Source organism: Aythya ferina (assembly GCF_964211825.1).
Source record: "Aythya ferina genome assembly, chromosome: 2".
Classification (NCBI taxonomy): Eukaryota; Metazoa; Chordata; class Aves; order Anseriformes; family Anatidae; genus Aythya; species Aythya ferina.
In genome coordinates this window covers 58036898-58057441 of record NC_140297.1, presented here as the reverse complement: position 1 = coordinate 58057441, position 20544 = coordinate 58036898, and the positions used below count along the sequence as shown (strand labels likewise).

General features: G+C 40.6%; 1 protein-coding gene across 9 annotated transcripts in view; it reads left to right on the top strand.

Annotated features, from left to right (window-relative positions):
- Positions 1 to 20544, top strand: part of HECW1 (HECT, C2 and WW domain containing E3 ubiquitin protein ligase 1) — a 264423-nt gene that overhangs the window by 222509 nt on the left and 21370 nt on the right. For all 9 annotated transcript variants that reach the window (XM_084508692.1, XM_084508699.1, XM_084508697.1 and 6 more), the window contains one exon: positions 19559 to 19657. In XM_084508692.1, coding sequence (XP_084364818.1) covers positions 19559 to 19657 — 99 coding nt within the window. The remainder of the gene's footprint in view (positions 1 to 19558; positions 19658 to 20544) is intronic.

Below are 20544 nucleotides of genomic sequence, written 5' to 3'. Positions count from 1 at the left end.
CATCTCTGCTTAATCCAGTCCTCCTCTCCTGGGCCCCTTTCTAAGGGATGTGTAGTCTTTCGGTACATCACACAGCTTTGTGCTTGGAAGGTGCTCTCCAGGAGCTACCCTGGTGCTCTGTACCTACTACAGGCCTTAAACAAGGCCCAGTGAAAGCGATACACCTTTTTTTCCCCACACTGTCCCTGCTCGTGTACGGCAAGGCCAGCAGAGCAAACAGGTTCCTCCCTTTGCCGTGTACGTGTGCAAACAGACAAATTGGTTCTATATCAAAAATTCTGAATGCGTATTGTGATCTCTTCATTTTTCTATCAGCCTCCAGATCTCTCTGTCTCTGGGAGTTGTTTTCCCTTTGATATTTTCAGATGTGGTTCAGTGAAGCATGGGCTGCCAGCCCTGGGCGTTGCTCGATCCCTTGTGGTCTTTCATTGTGTCAAAGAAGTACTGACACATGGGTTTGTTCCTATGATGTTTTCCTTTGTCTAACAAATCTCACTGGCTCCTCTCGGAGATACTTTTTTTTTTTTTAATGGAAGGCAGTTCGGGCCCCTTTTAAATTGCAAATAATGCACGTCCCACTGTTCTTGTAGACTGTTCCCACTTTGCTTCAGCTTACAGTGGGCAGGAGATCAAGAATAACCAAACGGTTGTAGCATCACTTCTACTAAAGCTACAGTGGAAGACAAGATTTGTTGTGAACTAGCCGTGGTGTCTGAATTCTTTTAATATTATCATTTCCAGCAGTGGAGCATTTTGCTAACAGTGATCCTTGCATTAGACTGTTTCTCTGCTGTCATTACCAGGAAGAGAGTGCCATAGTTCTTACAGCTTGTCTGTCTCCCACTGCAATCCTACTGATTAAACAGTATAAAGTGACTTCCCAGTTTTCTAGAAGAAATTTAGTCTGTCCTTCATTCAGTTTAACAGGCAGGATGGATAAACTTTTTATTTCAGAGTCTGTATTTGTGGGGATGCATTCTAATTCCAGAGCATAGGAATGCAGGTGCAAACCAAGCATCATTCTGCTCACACTGAGAGCAAGCTAGACTCAGGCCTGTTTCCCCAGAAGTGGTGTTACCGTGTTATCCCAGCAGTATCTGAGATGGGTCCTGCCTCTTATCTGCTGTAAATAGTCTCCTTGTGAAAAGAGTTCAGCTGCACTTCTCTTAACAGAAGTGATCAATTACACTACAAAGAGCATATAGTTTGTTCTGTACCCCCATTTTGTTCTGCCCATTGAGAGATTTCATCATGGAAGAGGCAGATTTTGAAGGTAATCTGGGCATATTAAAAAGTGAAAAGACACCTAGTATGATTTTCTATAGCAGTTAGCACTTAACTCAGAAATCAGTAGAAGTTAGTTAAGATCACATCCCAATTTCATGTGTCTATACAGGCTATGTGTACACTGAATGTTATTTGGGCTTTGAATATTTTTGGTTTGTTATTTTTAAGGAAAGAGAGTGGAGTCTCTTGGCCTGTAAAGTGTAATAAAAGCTATGACCAGAAAGGTTTGTACATAAAGTAGAGTAAATAGGGTAAGACTGTAGAATCCAAGGAAAGGTAAGCAATGCAGCAAGTGCTCAGTAATACTGCTTGATCCTGTTACGGAAACAACTGGCCAAGACCAGCAGTTTGTAATTAGCCCAATAGGTTTCATTATTGGCTTGTAGATGTGTAGACATTCCAAGTTTTTTATGCTGTCTGTGTTGACTGATCTTAGCTATACATGCGTAACCCTAGAGGACTGTATTCAGAAGTCTGGGCAGGCAGCTAAAATAGGATTTGAACAGAGCTTTTCAAAACTGAAAGAATAGGATTCTTCCATTAAAGCTTTGTAGGCTTCTCTGAGGACACTGTACTAACTTGCTTGTCATCATTTTTTTATGAGGAATGTTTTGTTTTGTTTTGTTTTTCTGAAGTTCTCATCCTTTCTCTAACTTCGTTCTCCTCATTGTCAGTGCTAGAACTTCTATTTCTCATATTTACTTGTTGATTTGGTTCCAGCAGAACCTTCTCCCTTTAACTTACATGAAATTATGAATATTTTCCTGTTCCGAAAACTGTTATACGGCATTAGTTAACATGCATGGAGGAATTAGTTTTGAGAGTCTCAAGGTCACAGATAATGAATATTCATAGTCTTTTTAAAGCTTGAAGTTTGATGTCAGTCATAAAAACCACACAACCATAATTGTATTATATTTGCAGATTTCTTGAACTGTATGCCTTTTGGGGCTTTGGGCTTATCATTTTTGTTGAATTTACCCTTGACATGTGTTTCTGTAGATTAGTTCTGCAAGACCTATCAAGACACAATGATATAGTAAGAAACAGGGCTAGCAGAAAAAAATCTCCTCAAAATTATTTTACATTTTCATTTTTTAAGTGAACAGTGGTGAGTTTGAGATAGAACATGTTTAACAAAATGCAAAGATGTGAAGAACTGGCAGAACTGAGAAATACGCTGCTCTTTTTCCCCTTGCCTAAAAGTTACAGTTCTTCCCCTGTTAATGGCTTATTTCATGCCTTGCTCTTTGTACAAACAACATTCAGAGTCCAAAATGAGTACATCAAAGCGTAGAGTAGTTGTATGTGTGCCAAGTAAAAAAGAGACGTAATGACTGGAAAATATTTCTCATTTATGGAGAAACTGAGATCTAACACCTTTCCTGCAAGCTTCCATTGAATAAGACTTTTTCCTGCAGTTAACATATGTGCATGCAGAACATACAAAATACAAGATATAACACTTTTTCAAACTTCATAAAAATGATTTTAAATCCTCTTGTATCTGAAATGGCACCGTTGACTCTTTCTAGACTTATGAGGTTTGATGTTACATGTTTTTATCTGCATGCTGCAGGGTGTACCTGAAGTTCATGCTCAAAAGAGTTGCTTTTAATCCATGCTGGTAATGAGCCATTCTGTCTGATCTGGGTAACATGTCTAGTTCTTTGCCTGAATATTTGAAAACATCTTCTGAAATACAGTTTACACCCCCCACTAATGGTAGTTTCCCTTTCTCCAAATGAGTGGGCAAAATACGGTTGCAGCTGCCATGTGTTATTCCAGTGAAAACAGCATGGTTTAACCCAGAAAGAATATTCTTGTCTTTGCACTTGGTCAGGTGTTTTGGGTAACTGAAGAAAGGAGAGTCACTGAATTATCTCCCTCAGGCTTTGCACAATGTGCTGGGAGACAGAATAGTGGGGAATGTGATACTTTTTTTATCACAACCTCCAATGAAGTTAGAGGTGTAATGTTGAGTACAGCTACCGAACAGCTACTATAGCTAGTTAATTGCCATAATGCTGCGTTCTCACATATGAGCAAATGGCTCCCAATAGCTTGCAACATTAGTTTATCATTTTCCTCCCTGCCATCAGCCCTTTGAAAGATTTCAGACTGGCTTTCAGTTCTCTGCAGAAACGAAGCCCTGGTGTCCAAGATGCTCAATATTAGTGAGTATACAAAGATACTTTTTCAGATACTCTGACACCTTCTTCCTTTTGTGATATTCAGGATTATGATATCCATCAAATTCATCTTACATAGACCTCTGCAGAGTGCTCCTAAGGTGCAGGGAGATGACAGGTGATGATATTTAAAGCATTAGATCTCTGGAAAATATATATAGGAACTCTCTTCTAGGGAGGGCAAGACTTTTGGGGAATAAACTTGTACTCTCTCAGAAACTTCAGATTTCATTTTTTTGTGAACATTGGTTCTTGTTAAATTCGGCTTCAGCAGATAGAAAGGGAAGATGGGAGATCTTTCTCTTGGAGTTAATGCAAAATGGACATCCAGTCCTTTTAAAAGAGATTGGGACAGTGTTTCCATCTCTGATTTGGAGACTAAAAATTTGACTGAATATTGTAGTTCCCCAATTCACCAAATATAAATGGATGGTTGGATGGATGGATGGATAAATCATTCCTGAGTGAAAGAAAAAATATCCTGCAAAATAATAGATTGAAGAAATGTGTTTCTAAATTGTGGAAACAAAATATCTAGTTTCAGAGTTGGCATAATCTCAAATGCTCATGTGGGTCACTGGTTACTCTCCCTGTTGTCTTCATGGTGCATTTTCAAAGGTCTAAAAAATGGCTGGTGTTTGTTCACTGCATCTCATTCACTCTACATTGTATCAGAATGATTTATCTAACCACACTGTGATACACTGTGTTTTTCTTCAGATGTTCATTTTGTCTACCATCTTCCATAGTATTTCCCTACTCAGGTCCAGCTATGCCACCCAGTAAAGTGGAAATTGGTTTTTATGATAATTTTGCTAAACCTGAGGACTGTTATCTCTGTACTCTTTCATTGTTCTTGTGGCTACCATTTTCGGATGCTTAAAATTTGTCTATCATAAGTTTTATTTCTTAGAATACAACAATTCTCAGTGTTTGCCTGAGAAGTTTCCCTCCCTGCTGTGAGTTCTTAATCTGACAGTGATAACAAAAGTACTGTTGTCTTTTCAGTTCACAAAACACTGTATTCACAAACTGCTGTCAGGCGGAAATCCAGTCTCTCTTTTCATGTCTTCTGAGTGGGCTAGAGTTTTCCTTCACAGCAGTCCTGTCCCCAGGAGTAATCCACTTAGATAATGTAATGCACCCTTCTTCAACATACAGCATTGTAGTCACAGCATGGTCACCTACGCCAGACTTTCTGTCCCCAGATCACTTGCCTGTTCTTTTATCTAACTGGCATCTTCTACTTTTGAATTTTTAGTTCATTGCATGTTTGTGAATTTAGAACCACAGCCAGAAATGTGAAAGGAAGCCCAGTCTCTGCATAGAAGACCAGATGGCCTAGACAGATAAAATCATTCACAGACATTCATTTGGAGATCTGAGGGATGCTAACTTGAAACATCTTTTTTTTTGTGTGTTTTCATAGCAAATTAATGACAGCATGTTTTTTTTTAACAATTATGCATTTGCAGACCTTGCTGTGTTATTCATACAGCCAGAGACCAAGACCTCAATGTCACGGTTGCCCTAGAAGTATTTGCAGCTTGCTAATCATGCCTAGCATTCTATATCCATCTCAGAGTAGTCCTGGTCTGTCTTGATTTTTGTTCTGTAGTGTTTTGTTTTGTTTTGTTTTGTTTTTTAATGAAGTCTAATACATTTATTTAGCAGAAGCTTATTAGAAAGTTGAAGGTTTTTGACTAATATGTTTTTGCACAGAACCCTACTAAAGACCACAAGGATGGACAGTCAGACACAGTGGTCCAGGTTCCCAGAAGCTGTAGACTGATTCCTCACTGTGGTGTCCTAATGAACTATATTAATTCAATGCTCATTTACAACTGCTTTTAGGGCAGGAGTTTTTTCATTCAACTGCCATAGTCTTTTTTTCTTTTTTCTTTTTTTATGCCTTCCAATACCCTCCATATTCTAGTTCTTGCTGCTGAACAGACTCAGACAGAAAAATGTCATGTATTTCTACACAGTATTCTGCAGGTAGACAAAAGCCTGTTGCACCCACTCTTCATGCAGACATGAACTTGCTTTCCAAGCTAACTGATGTACTTACTGGAACACTGAGCTGAGCAAATGTATGCAGCTACCCATCAGGGCTGATTAGTTTAGGCTCGACACTGCCTTGATTGCTTTTACGTGCTCTGGCAAGCTTGGCACAAGGGTAGAGCAAGCTCTCTTTACCCACACACTGCTGTGTGGGTATACGCCATGCCAAACTCTGACCTTCCCTTTTATTTGTTTCATATAAACCACATAGCCATCACTGTCCATCCCGAGTGTTCCAGAAAATGCAGGGTGTTGTTTTTTCCTATTTTTTTTGTATAATAAACCCAAGAAGAACCAAGAATGTCGCAACCTTAGCTGTCCTTTTCTACTCAGAGAGCTTGGTTTTCATAACCCGATTTCCTTAGTAGCTCTGCTTTTTGCAGTTGTGCTGTACAGCCATCAGTTTCCTAGTCAGTTTGGGACCTATTCGACAGGAAGGTAAATGTCCTAAAGATGCAAAGTTCCTTAAAGCATCGTGAAATTTGTGATTGGGTAGAGTTATGCTGAACAATGCCTTAGCAAGGGCAGTCTGATAAGCTCAACAGTTGCCTATTCTGTTTGGCCCCTTGGCTGGCCCGAGTGAGCTGACAGGTCTACCACAAGCATGGGCTGTGAACCAGCTCTACCATCTTGTTCAGTAGCTAGAGGATGTGAGGGAGAGCTGTGAATGCTCAGGGGAGGCAGAAGGGAGAAACTGGAGATAGTCCAAAGTGTGGGAAGTGCTAGCAGAGATGCGTAGGAGGAACTGCAGCTATTGCAGTGTAGTAATGTAAGGCCATCAGACAGATTATAGGAAACAAAGCACCATTAATCGTGCCACACGGAGAATAGCTTGTTTCAGCTGAAGTCTTTTTAAAGAACGTGACAAATTGCCTCATGACCTCATGGGTTGTATTCAGATGCTGACCAGCTCCTGTGATGGATTTAGGCACTTTCTGTGGCTCTTTATAGAAACAGTGGAGAAAAGTAGTCACAACTTTGAAGCAGGAGCTCTGCAAATAACCAGTACTCCTCTCCACTGACTTAAAATAGCTCTGAGGAACTTGTTTCAGCTGTTGTGGCAGGTAACCTGAGTATTGGCCCAATACCTGTTTTGTTGAGGGAGTCAGAAACATTGAGTTCAGTTTTGTACCTGACTGAAATGGGTCAGTTGCATGGGTCTGCACTTGGGGGAGCAATGAATTTAGAAGCCCATTTTGACAGCCATCTTGAAGGGGCCTATTTATGCTAAGCACTGAAAAATCATCCTCTTAAAAATCAGATCAGATACAGCACTTCTCAGAGTGGGCATCCAGTAACATTCAGTTCTTTTTGAAATTTAGATCATTACGTCTTTGCCTCAGTTTCCATCTGAAGAGATTTCCAGTATGTAATCAACTTGAAATCCATTTGATGTATACTAATGCTCTGAACCGCTTTGAAATTCTCAGATGAAAGGCACCATAGAAAGCCAAAGCATTTAATTTTACATTACACTATAAATTTTAATTACTAGCAATATCTTACTTTAAATAAATTATGTTTGCATGAGAAATTTTCAAGCACTATTGTAAATCTTCTGGACAGGAATTATATTAAAATAAATACGCAGCTGAAATCATTTTATAAGACCATTTCACTATGTGAAAAGGGTATGTTGCTGAAATACCTTCTTGCTGCTGCACTCTTTCATTGCTTTCTGTACTTAAGTAAACCTTGATTTTCCTATTAAGTTTGATGTATGACTGTATCACATAGAGCCTGCCTCAGCAGCTGGTTAATTATTTATTAAGGGTCAGGAGGAATTGGAAGATTAAAGGCAAACCAGAGCGAAGGAGAAAAAAAACATTCTCCCGAACTGAGCTTCTACAGCACCCTTTTTTTTATGTATATATTTAAAAAAAAAAAATGTTTCTGCTTTGTATTTTTCTTATTCTTGGCTTTCTGTCACTTACTGGCAGATTTTTATCCAAGTTCTTTTGAGAATCTGGATGGCTGTATCACAAGGGTTTTAGAAAGAGTTGTGTCACTTACAGTCTCTCCTCTTCTCTGGATCCCATATTGTGTAGCACTGTTTCCATAATTAGAGTTTGGTTTGAGGGGAAGGCGGGTGTTGTATTTTCTTGTGTTTTTACAGAAGTCATTTTTTCCCCTCGCTTAAGGCCATTTAATCTTTTGCAATGCTCTGGATTGAATTTTCCCAGTGATGGGAGGGTTCACATGAAAATCTGTATGGTGTCTCCACCTTGCATGTGGTAGAAGAGAAAAGGGTAAAGTCCATACCGTCTTTGAGCATGGGGGCCTGCAGGGAAGCATCAGGGTGGGCAGTGACGGTGTGTTTATTTGTAGTGGTGAAAAACTCCCGGTGAGTGGTGAATGTCCTCATATCTCTTGTTCCAGCCACACTGGAATGGCAGTGCTGAGCTGTCGCTGTGAAGTACCACTCGGTTGTCTTTGCCACTCCTTTTTTCTACTATATTTTATTCAGGCTTTGGTAAGATAAAGAAATGTCAATTAGGACAGGTGCAGAAATTCCCAAGCTAGCCTTTTTTTATTAGTAAACACAATTCATGCATCAAAAAAATCTGCTTGCGGAGCAGAATTGTTTTCGGTAAATCACTCAAAGCCATGCATTTATTTTTTTAATAGAAAAGGCATTTTTCTTTCTGTAGTTCTTTCCCTGGGATATTTTGGAAGTTAAAGGTTTTATTTCTCCATTGAAAAATATTTTTCATTTCAATGTTAGCTAAGCATTACATTAAAGTGCAGAAACAGAGAAGATAAAATATTTACATTGATCTGATCTGAATGTATATGTATGGAGAAGGGTAATTTCAAGTTTGTTGGTTTGCCCCAACTTGAGACTGGAATATTTTTCAAAATCTCAATAAAGTCTCAACATTGTGGAAGATGAGAACAATCTTTACCTGTCCAACCTCTATGAAAAGTTATGTATTTAATAATGAGAATACAGAATTGCAAATTCAGTATCTTGTGTCCAATGTAAGGAAGCTTTTCACATTGTCTCATGACTTGCATTCCAGAAAAGATGGACTAGAAGCTTGAATTTATAACAGAAAAATCAAAACTTTTCTCAGACTTCAGGGAACAGCAATGAAAAGGTTGAGGTCTGCTGCATTCTCCATGTTCCTGGGACAGGATCGGAGCTGTCAGCTTTGAAAGTGGTATTATAAAGTTGAAGGTGTTCCGTGTTTTGCAGAATGAGGTCTAAAAAAGACTGTCAAACACTTTATAGCACGTCTGAATTTTAGCACACAGATTCTTGAGCTTACACAGTTGAGGAACCTCATCCCAAGAGGCAGGGATTGTTAGCTGAAATGCAGCACAGTGCAAATGCAAGGTACAGCTTCTGAACCTGAAGTGGTAGATCCACGTGGCTCTGCACTGCAGATGACCTGTTTGCACTTAGCTCAAGGCTAGCTGCATCATGCTTCATCACACGGTGTAAACATTCCTGGGTGCTTACCGGTGAGTTTATGACGAGCAGTCTCTCTTATGTTTAAACACCCCAGACAGACTGGAAAGAATATGCTTCCTTTGAGTGAGACTAAGTCAATTATTGTGGCTTCAGTGTTCTTAGTTAGCCATTGAAGGAAAATGTGCGGTCATTTGGCTTGTGCTTTTATGGCCCTCTTGTCTGGCAGATGACTAAATCTATGGATTTTCCTCTCTAACTTGAATAGTTTGTTTCAACACATGACAAAGCCATGGAAAGCAGTCATAAATCATACAATGTATAAAATTTCATCAATTTGCAGGTTTGCAAAGTGCTCCCCACTTTTCCAAAGGGTTTGACTGAGAAATCAAAATTTCTTGATAAAACTGCTTTTTTGCTGGCTTCAAAAACAACTTGTTTGCATCAGACTGAGTTGATCCATAAGGAGCCCATCATGAACTAAAGCTGATCCACACAGTGACATGTTGCTTTACAGAATGTAAGAAAGTAAAAAAATGTCAAATACATTAAACAACTGAAATGGAGGTGGGACCCCAAGGAACATGATACTGTTTCTGTCTCTACCACTTGTTTCCTGGAGAACAGTAGATACGTCATTTTAACTCTGTGCTTAAGTTTTTTCGTTTGTCAGATGAAATATTGACACTGATCTCCTCTGCAAGCTGCTTTAAGATCTGCCAGTAGGGGAAAAAAAAAATCTAGGATCTGGGAATCACAAAGTGTTGAGATTTGTAATCTTCTAGCCAGCTGTTCGTACCTCAGTCTGCACCTGTTCTGTAGTCACTGCTCAGAATTGAAGGAGAGTTTGCCAACCATCTCACAGGCCAGTGTGTTTTACCCACTGTACCAGCAAGAGAAGATGAACGCTGCAAGTATCCTGTTTTCAGATGGTTGGTCATGTTTGTACTATCATATTTTGACAGCAGTTCTCCCAGAGGATGATGATAGTACGTTATGGTCCATGAGGTTGTTGGCTCTGCAACACGCTGTCACACTCCTCCTCTCCTCCTCCAAAACACCATCTTCATGGAACATCCTCCCTGTTGGCAGAATGACACGTAGCACCAATTTCATGCCATAGAGAGACTGTCTACTTTATTGATCTCCTTCTTAGTTGGAAAGACAGAAGTGGAAATGAATCCTGTATTTGCTATGCCTGGATTCTCTGGTGCTCAGACAAGGCTGTCATACCTGTGACTGAGTGGAGTCATACAGTCTCCACTGTGTGGAGGAGTCATCAGAGACAGATTTGCTCAATTCCGTACATGCAGTAATAACCTCTGATGCAGCTCAAGTGATGGGCAAGGAGCCAGATACCTCAGTGTGGTGCTTCATACGTGTCCAGTTCTGTGAGGGCTTATTATCTTTGACATAATGTCATGCAAATGCAGCTGTAACTGTTTCTCTGTGTGAGCAATTGCTTGGAACCACAGTGTGCTTAAATTCAGGAGTCCTCCTGGAAGTAGCTTTTTGATGGAGTGCATTGTAAAGAAACCTGTGGGGATGCTGTGAATTTCCTTTATCTATATTGTCTTTGTCCCTCATTTTTTCTGGATAAAGTAGAATAATCTGGAGCTTCCCTGATAAAAGCATGTGTTTTCTTTTTGTTTGTTTGTTTGATGGTTTTTTTTCTTTGTTTGGTTTGGTTTTTGTTTGTTTGTTTTTCTCAGTGACACAATTACTATTTTAACCATTCCTGACAATTTTTTTGTAGTTGGTATAGCTAGGATATAAACAAGATGAAAAGACAATTTGGGAGAAAATGGAAAATGCAACATAGCTTGGTTAGAGACAAGAAAAAGACTTTTGAAAGATTTGATTAAGTTAACAAAAGAAGCAAGGAGGTTTGCATTATCTCATTGTTTTTCAGTTACTGGTAAATGAAGCCTTAGGAATGGTTTGAGATTTAATTGTTAATTCAGGGTACATGAGCTCCAGAGATTTCAGATGACATGGATAGTTCACGTTTCCATCATGTGTAAGCAATAGCTCTTTTTCATGTGGTTACTTTTTAGTACTGAGAAACAGAGATGTTGTGTTCCATTTGCAGATAGATCCAGAAAAGTAGGGCAAGCACTGATTGGAGTCAGTAATGCAGTGGCTTTTCAGGCAGAAAATTTCTGCACAGTTTAATAATAAATTTAGAGGTTGGCTCACTTGAAACACATTTATCATATGAAACTCAGGTGCCTCGCAAAAGTAAAACTATGTAAAGGACGACTGGCAAGAGAAGGCTTATTCCTGTAGATCTTCTTCTGAAGAGAAACATTACATATTCAGCATTTGATACCACTATTGTAATTTTATTTGTATCAGGCTTTTTTTCTCTCTGAAAATCAATTTTCATCCTTTTTTTTTCCTTGCTTAATTTCTGTTACTGGTCAATGTGTGTATATTTTACGCATCTTTGAACACCTTCTTTGTATTTTATGGCAATCTGCAAGCAGACCTGCTGTACTAGTTCACTTTCCATATGCTTTCCAATCAGGACTACTTAAGAATGGCCAGCACTTTCTTAAATGAGTGTTACAAATTTCCCTTAAAATATAACTAAGTTTCATAAGTTTTATAATAAGAATCAGCAGACAGAATATTATCAAAGAGGTACTTATAGAATATACCCTCTCATCTTTCAATGCCTGAATGAGATGCCTTGGCTCTGAGCAGAATGTATGCTCTATTAAGTCCCAATAACATTTGCAGGGACTGCAGGGATAAATCCCTGTAGTCTATAACTATTTAACATCCATCATCTTCCAGGCTGGAAATTTGCACAGTTGCTCCATGTGAGCACTCCTAAATGGTTCCTTTTTGTATTAATTTGGAAAATTAAATTAAAATGAAGCTCATCACACAGAATCACGGAATGGTTAAGGTTGGAAGGGACCTCTCAAGGTCATCTGGTCCAACCTCACTGCTCAGGCAGGGCCACCTAGACCAGGTTGCCCAGGACCGTGTCCAGATGGCTTTTGAAGATCCCCAAGGAAGGAGACCCCACAGCCTCCCTGGGCAACCTGTACCACTGCTTAGTTCCCTCACAGTAAAAAGTGCTGTTCAGAGGGAACCTTTCGTGTTCTGATTTGTTCTCATTTCCTCTAGTCTGGTGACTGGGCACCACTGGAAAGAGCCTGTCTCTGTCTTTCCACACCCTCCTTCAGTGTTTAATATATATTGATGAGATCCCCCTAAGCTTTCTCTTCTCGAGTTTGAACAGTCCCACCTCTAGCAGCCTTTCTTCACAGGAGAGGAGTTTGAGTTCATTAATCTTTGTGGCCCTTTGTTGGACTCTCTCCAGTATGTCCATGTCTCTCTCTTACTGGGGAGCTCAGAACTGGACACAGCACCTCATGACTGGCCTCACCAGTGCTGAACAGGAGGGAAGGATTTCCTCCCTCAGCCTGCTGTCAGTATTTTGCCAATTACAGCCCAAGGATAGTTAGCCTTCCTTGTGGCAAGGGTACACTGTTGTGTGCTCAAGTTCAATTTAGTGTCCAGCAGGACCCCCACGTCTTTTTCTGCCGAGCTGCTTTCTAGCTGGGTGGCCCCAGCATGTACTAGTGCTGGGGGTTGTTCCTCCGCAGCAACAAGGGGAGGAACAATGCAGGACTTAGCACTGCTCCTTGCTGAACTTCATGAGGCTCCTGTCAGCCCATTTCTCCATCCTGTCAAGGACGGTACTCTGGATGGCAGCATGATCCTCTGGTGTATCCACCACTCCTCCCAGTTTTGAGCTGTCTGCAAACTTGCTAAGGATATACTCTGCCCCTTCATCCAGATCATTAACGAAGATGTTAAATAGGACAGGAGCGGTATGGACACTATGGGTACTCTGCTAGTCACTGGCCTCCACCTAAACATTGTGACACTGATCACCACCCTCTGGGCCCAGCTGTTCAGCCAGTTTTCTGTCCATCTAACTCTCTGCCATCCAGCCCATACATCAACATGTGAGGATCTTACAGAAGGCAGTGTCCAAAGCCTTACTGAAGTCCAGGTAAACAATATCTGCTGCTCTTCCCTGATCTACCGGGTAGGTCATTTTATTGTAGAAGCTTAACAAGCGTGGGGGTCCAGGGTAAGTTCTCAGGTGGAATGCTGGCATGGTTAGACATCAGAAGAGGTGGGATGAGTCCTCAGTGCAACATGAGAAGAGCAACATAGAGATGACCCAGAATTATATCTGTTGTGCTGAGAATTCTTCATATCGGAGGTGGATATAAGAAAAGAAAATGAGCCAACAATAATCTTACTCCTTCTGTTGGAATTCTCCTTCAGGACTAGTTTAGGAATTATTTTACCTTCTGTCTTTAATGCACTGAGACTTTGTGAACTTTTGTCTCCTGGCCTTTGTAAGCACCATTCCTTTTGTATTAACGACACATGAGCTCATCAGATTCCTGAAACAAAGAGGCGTTGCACTGGAATGCCACAGCATCCACCTCTGAGCCTGCAGATGTGCAGAGCAAATTTGACACAACACCAAATAACACGGTGCTAAAGAGGCAGTCTGCAAAGTTTGCAGATGCAAGATGGATAAACAGAGTGGTGTTAGCTGACTGACCTTCCTGACTATAGATCACTTTGTGTCATCACATTAGTCCACTCAAAAGTTCTGTCATAGTGAGTAGAGGTTAAATATGCACACCAAACTAAAGAAAGGCATTTGTTAATGAAGCTGATAGAAGGTGTGGATTTGATCTGCTGCCAGGGTTTTGTAAAGATGATCTGATCTAATGCTAGGTTATTGCTCTGTAGATGCAGGTCATTATAGGACATGTTGATTATGTCCTACAGTGAGCCAACACAAGGATATGCACTTCTATTGTATAGACACATACCTCTGGTGCATGTTCCTGACACACTGCTAGTTTTGCTTAAAATTCATAGCGTATGAGGCAGGCAGAGTTGCTGTAATCATCTGGCCTGCTTTTATGCAAAATTTACATTCTTAGAAACGGCTTGCATTACTCCTAACCCAAAATACAATGTGTTTTTTAGGGGAAACATTATTCTTCATTTTAAAATGCTAGTGACGGTAAATCCACCAAAATTCAGAAATCATGAATCAATAAATTTACCTCTGCATGACCTCCTTACCCCCAAATAACAGGATTCCAAGTCACAATATTTTAGGCTATAAGAATAGGTTTTGCTTCCTTTAATCACTAGTTTCTAGCCTTTAGGATGCTTGCAAGACTCTTCATAACAGTGGAGGCTTTAACTGTCCTTTAAAACATGCTGTACCACAGTCTCTGGAGCCCATGATGCTTAGTTTCCTATAAATTTGGGGTTCATGATTGACTTCCCTGTCATCTAATAAGATGCATTTTCAGATTAAAGCTTTATCCATGACTGGGCCCTTCAGATATTTTCCCCTTTTAGTTTTTGTGGTGTCTAATACTGGTTGAGGTGAGGTCCAACCTTTCCCACTGTGGAAAGACTAATAGGCTCTCTGGTTGCATCCACCTGCCAAGCATCATTCTTCCTTAGCACAGCTGCCAAGGGCAGAAATCCTGTACCAAAGTGCAGCTTCATTTGTTCAGCTTGTCTGTCAGGTAGCCAGAAGTTTATCTGCACAATTAAGCAGACAAAAGCTTTAAAGCTGCTGCAACAGAATGTGTAAATTTATCTTAAAGATGAAAGTTAGTTTTCAGTAGTCTTGTGAAAGGAAAATGTCACTTTCAAATATGTTTTGAACGGTATTTACTGTATTCATCTCTCTTAAATTGGATTCTGCACCTGGGACAGAGCAACCCTGACTGTTATGTACAGGCTCAGGGACGAGAGGCTGGAGAGCAGCCCCATGGAAAGGGATCTGGGGGTTTCAGTTGACAGCAAGTTGAATATGAGCCAGCAGTGTGTCCTGGCAGACAGAAGGACCAAACATGTCCTGGGGTGAATCAGCACGGTGTTGCTGGCTGGTTGAGGGAAGGGATTGTCCCACTCTGCTCTGCGCTGGTGCGGCCTCACCTCAAGTACTGTGTGCAGTTTTGGGCACCACAGTATAAAAAGGACATCAAACTATTAGAGAGTATCCAAAGGAAAACTACAAAGATGGAGAAGGGCCTAGAGGGCAAGACATATGAGGAGCAGCAGAGGTCCCTTGGTTTGCTCAGCCCCGAGCAGAGCAGGCTGAGGGGAGGCCTCATGGCGGCCTGCAGCTCCCTCACGAGGGGAGTGGAGGGGCAGGCGCTGAGCTCTGCTCTCTGGGGACAGCGACAGGACCCGAGGGGACGGCATGGAGCTGGGACAGGGGAGGGTCAGGCTGGGGGTTAGGGAAAGGTGCTGCACCCAGAGGGTGGTCGGGCACTGGGACAGGCTTCCCAAGGCAGTGGTCTCGGCACCGAGCCTGCTGGAGTTCAAGAAGCATTTGGACAGTGCTTTCAGACATAGGATCTGATTTTGGGGTGTTTCTGTGCGGAGCCAGGAGCTGGACCCAACGATCTTTGTGGGTCCCTTCCAGCTCAGGAGATTCTGTGATTGTTAGCCCTTCTTTGAATATTTTTTGCACAGGACAACGTGTCAAGAAGGGCACACATAAATCTAACTAATGTATTTAAGTGAGATAAGGTTTGTGAGATTTTTAATCTTTTTAATCTCATCAAATGCCTCCTCTATTAGGATTTAAAGTTTCTCCTATTAGGGTTTAAAGTTACTCATACCATAGCTAATGTAGCCCACAAGTCATACCATATAGAATGATGAACAAAAAACATCCTTGTCCTGTATGCATAGATTACAACTTTGTCAAGGTACATCATTCTCCATCTGAACCCAAGGAAGGACTGCCATGTATGGAACAGCTGCATTAGTTCAACCGGTTAAGAGAGGGCCCTGTAACAAAGGAACATTATTGGTCTTGCCTTATTCTGCTGCTATATGATAAGGAGTAAATTAAATTTCCTGTGAGTCACCTGCAATTGGAGGAAAAATTATTGCTTAGTTGCTGCTACAGCATATGGATTTGTCTCTGCATACGCAGATGTGGTAAGTATGCAGAGTCCCACTAAGGAGAACAAGCCTGTTATTTTGCAACACGCTGTTGTGAAAACAGGCTATTTCAGGGGCACCTGCAGCCTCCAGAAGGAAAAGGAGTTAGCTGGGTAGTGTGGAAAATCCTGCAAACGAATCAAAGAGTACTGTTGTTAAAAGCCAGAAAGCAGGTGCACACAATGTCCTTTTTGAGTGGACGAATGGTGTCAATAGGCAGGCAAACCAGAGCAGCTCTCCTGCTCATTAATTCTGTCTCTCCTTCCACCATTTCCTGCTCATTAACTCCCTCCCATATTTCCCCTCTGCTCGAGTGCATTACTCAGACTCAATCATTGTCTCCGAAAGGGAGGGGTGTTGAAAGAAAAAGCCAGAATGAGACCTCACATTCCCCACCTCTCCCAAGCTATCTTTCCTGCTAGAAAGAAATCTAACAAGCATTTTACACTTCCTTGGAAAGATAAATGCAAGTCAGGTTTAAGGAAGGTATGTGCCCTCCAGCCAGGATTTACCTCTGTACTGCCTATTCTGTCAATAAAACCTTTTTTTTTTTTTTTTTTTTTTTTTTTAATTTAATTTTATTTTTTTTTTTTATTTCTGAAGGGACTGTCACCCACCTTTGAATTTCACCTGTGTTCTAAATCCTTCAGGAAGAAATAAAACACGAGAGTCCATTTTCATTTTAACTGGCTTTTGTAAAGGGGTTGATTTCTTGTTACTTTTCACAAGTTTTTTTGCACTAAAGGCTTCTTGTTGCTTTTTACAAGTTTTGATATATTTTAAGGGGGACTGTGGCTTGACTTGCAGCAGTGGGAGCATGATGGACTGTACAGACACACACACAGATAGACTGAGTTGTTGTTCTGTGAGCTCTTCAGCAAAGGCCTCCCTTTTGACTGGTATCTGTTGACTTACCACAGTCCATGGTTCTCAGTGCGCTCACTTCTGGATCAAAGGGGTGTAGCCTGAGGTCACAGGCCCTGTCCAGGATGGACCAGGGGCCAAAGGACTTTCTCTTACACCACTCTTCACCTCAAAGAGTCAGGTATAGTAAGCCTCTATAGAGATACCAAAGCTGAGTACAGGACAGGAAGGTTTTGTGGACTGGAGAGTTTAACACCCTCAGTGTGGAAGAGCAGCCATGACCACAAAGCACCATGTCTCCTGGGGTGATTTGGAGCTGCCAAGAACTATAGTTTGCAGTATAGCTTGTTGTGTTGGTTTTTTTTTTGGTTTTTTTTGTTTGTTTTTGTTTGTTTTTATTTATTGATTGTATTGACAGGCAACAAGAGTGGCAATGTCTCGTTAACTATTTCACATCCTTTATCCACACCAGTTAGCACTGGACTTGCTTTTCCACACACTACCATCACAAGGACTGGGATTGTGGAACCACAGTCAGGCCCCCAGTTGGAGCGAGCCCTGGTGTGTCCCAGAGGGCTGCAAGGCCAGACTGACGGACTACACAACCTACGGCTGCACTACACGTTTGCTCAGGCTGACCCACCAAACTTTTTGTCTTTTCAGATAGAAACTCTGCCTATAGCCTTTGGATGGTTTGATACGGTTCTGCCATAAGGCACCGGTTCCAATTAAATTGGCTGTTAATGGTTGCCATGACATGTACGCATGACTGTAAACACCTCGATCTAGATGCACTGACCTTTCATGTCAGCTTTACATTAAAACTCTCGAAGTCACATAGAATTACAGAAGTGATACAAGCAGAACGGAGAACACCAATGCTGTTCATACATTCAAGCAATTTCATAGCAGAAACTGAGTTCCCAAATCAGTGAGACTTTTCTCGGCAATTTACTTTCAGCTTTGCTTTATTCCAAATGTCTCTGCCTCCCCAGCCCCGCACAGTTGAGTAGCTGTGGGATGAGCTTTGCGGTGAGGAACACTCAGTGCTTGTAGTGTTTTCATTCAACATTCATTTTCAAAATGTAAAGGGATGAGGGGACAGAGCTGTGAAGAACAAAACCAAAAAAGCCAACATGCATTATTTAGGACAAATGGACTTGATTATAGATCCTGAAGGTGCTATAAAACTGATGGATTACAAGCTCAGCATTTCTGGGTTTTGAGCTGTCTGGCTTCCACTGAGCTCTCATTGTGTCAGCTCCCCCTCTTTTCATTGCTTTTTGCTGGAAACATTGCACTGGAGCACAAGTGAAGTGAAGCAGGTCCTAACTAGACCCAACAGCTGCCTTTTGTTGCTGCTGTGGAAACAGCTGTAAGGGGGTAATATAATCACTCTTCTGTTACCAGTCAGGTGCATACCATAAGCACCTTTTTTGGATGCAGGGGACCCAGAGGCAGCTCCTGTGGTGATGTAAATGCTAATTGGGCCCACAACATGCTATTTTGTGCCCCATTTGACAGACTAAGCACTTGTTGTTCTGTCCCATGAGCATGAAGTTGACTGCGTGGATATTCAGCACCTCTTTTATTATGAGATTCATGTTTCATTCATATGCAGGAGGGGTCTTCGCACGGGTTCCCATAGTGGAAGGAATGGTTTCTCAGCTTTTTGATCCGTTTCTCATATTTTGTTCAATAAAACTTTACTATGATGTCAGTCAGCTGAGGCTTGGAGTACTTACAGTTAGGATGTGTTATTTTTACTTCTCCTTTTTTACAAATAAGTTTTGGATGGGTGATGGATATTGTTTTTACATAAAGAAGAAAACATTTTTTAAAAATCCTCACCTAGACTTACACCATTTCTGTATTTTCCTGTCTGAAGTTACTGATTTAAAACCAAATTTGATGGAAGAAATAAATTGCAGGAAAAAAAAAAAAAAAAAAAAAAAAAAAAAACAGAGAAAGAAAAAAAAAACAGAGAAAGAAAAAAATGATATATTTTCATCATGTCATAGATTGTAATGGACAGAGCACTTGGTTAATGTACTTGGAGAACACAGAAGCAAACATGGGGGTATGTGAAAGCTGAGCATCACCATTAGGAAGGTGGTCTGGGGACAGCTTCACTGCGCTCTAGTTATTGATTTTAATATGTGTCCCTGGTCACAACAGTTAAACAAAGTTCTTTGAACTTTGTTTTCCCACCTGTAAAGTCAACTCATTACCTTTCTAAAGTACTTTAAAGTCACGGTTTGAAAGGGTTGTAACCAGTCAGACATACTGATTCAACAAATATCCTTTACAGCTGTTTTGATAGTATATTTTCTGTTGAGGCCAGATGAAGCATCACAGTTTATCACTGGCTAAGTATTGTGTCTGATGCAGTCTGTTTGCTTCAGAATATTCAAGTAAAGATCAGAGAAAGTGAGGGTTCACAGTGTTTATTGGTTTGGCCCAAGCAAGCATACAACATGCCAGCTGCATATATGGGTACTGTAGAAGATGAATCACGAAGAGGTCCATTATTGATCAGTCAGATATCTGAGGGTTGGTGTTAGATGCCTGCTGGGGTAGGGGAATAATAATAATAATAAATGGAAGTAACTAAGACAGAAACTAAAACAACTGCTACCTGTATAAGTTTCTATGCTGAACATCTTGAGTTACACTTCATTTACTCTGCATTTTTGTATCCCAGGTTCAGGTTCAGTGGTCGTATTCTTGGCCTTGCACTCATTCATCAGTACCTTCTTGATGCTTTCTTCACAAGGCCATTCTACAAAGCACTGCTAAGGCTGTAAGTATAAGCATGCAACTGTGCAGACACAGTTTGGAAACAGTGATGTGGCAGTGGGTTTCACAGAGGCACAGACCCTCATGGAGTTGCTTCGAGTGCTTAGACCTTCAATTTCTTTCTGTTGTTGTTTGGATTGTCTGCTGATGGAAAACAAACACGTTTTAATATTTCTTGACTTTCTCTGAGAATTTGCCCTTCATAAATGCTGCCTATGTTGATAAAAGTGGATAATAAGTATGACATTTAGGAACATGCCTTTGAAGGTACAGACCCATAATTCCAGAGTTTACCACTGATTAAAAGTTATCAAAGCAATTAAAATAATGTGGAAGACTGTAAACCATCTCTGATAGAACAGACATCATTAATTCCTAAAATAAATAAATTAATTAATTTAAAAAAAAAGAAAGGATGGGAGTATATTAAGAAAATTCTCATGCCTTACTGGTAGGGTACTTTTTCATTCTAAACAGAAGTTGGACTAAATTAGGAATGTTAATGCAGCTATAAACAGTGAATATTTCTTGGTAGTCTTCTGTCTTTTACATTATCAAGCAGAAGCTACCAGTAATATATTATCTTCAGCGTCAACTCTGTAAGGTTTATAAGGTTAACTTTAACAGATAATCTGTGCTGCTTTAATGGACTGCAGGAAGACAGCATACATAAAAATTGCAGCATTAAGAAAAGCCTCAAGTAGTAAGTCAAGAATGCAATTAAATGACAAAGAGCACACTAAAGCATAGCTGAAAAGGTTATCAGTTAGGATGAATCCAAATCAGGAAAGATACTTCTATTTAGAGTCCATATAGTTCTTTAACATGTATTTCATTTTGTGTTGGGTTTTATTTTTATTTTTTTAAACGAATGAGTATTGCTGGGGTCCA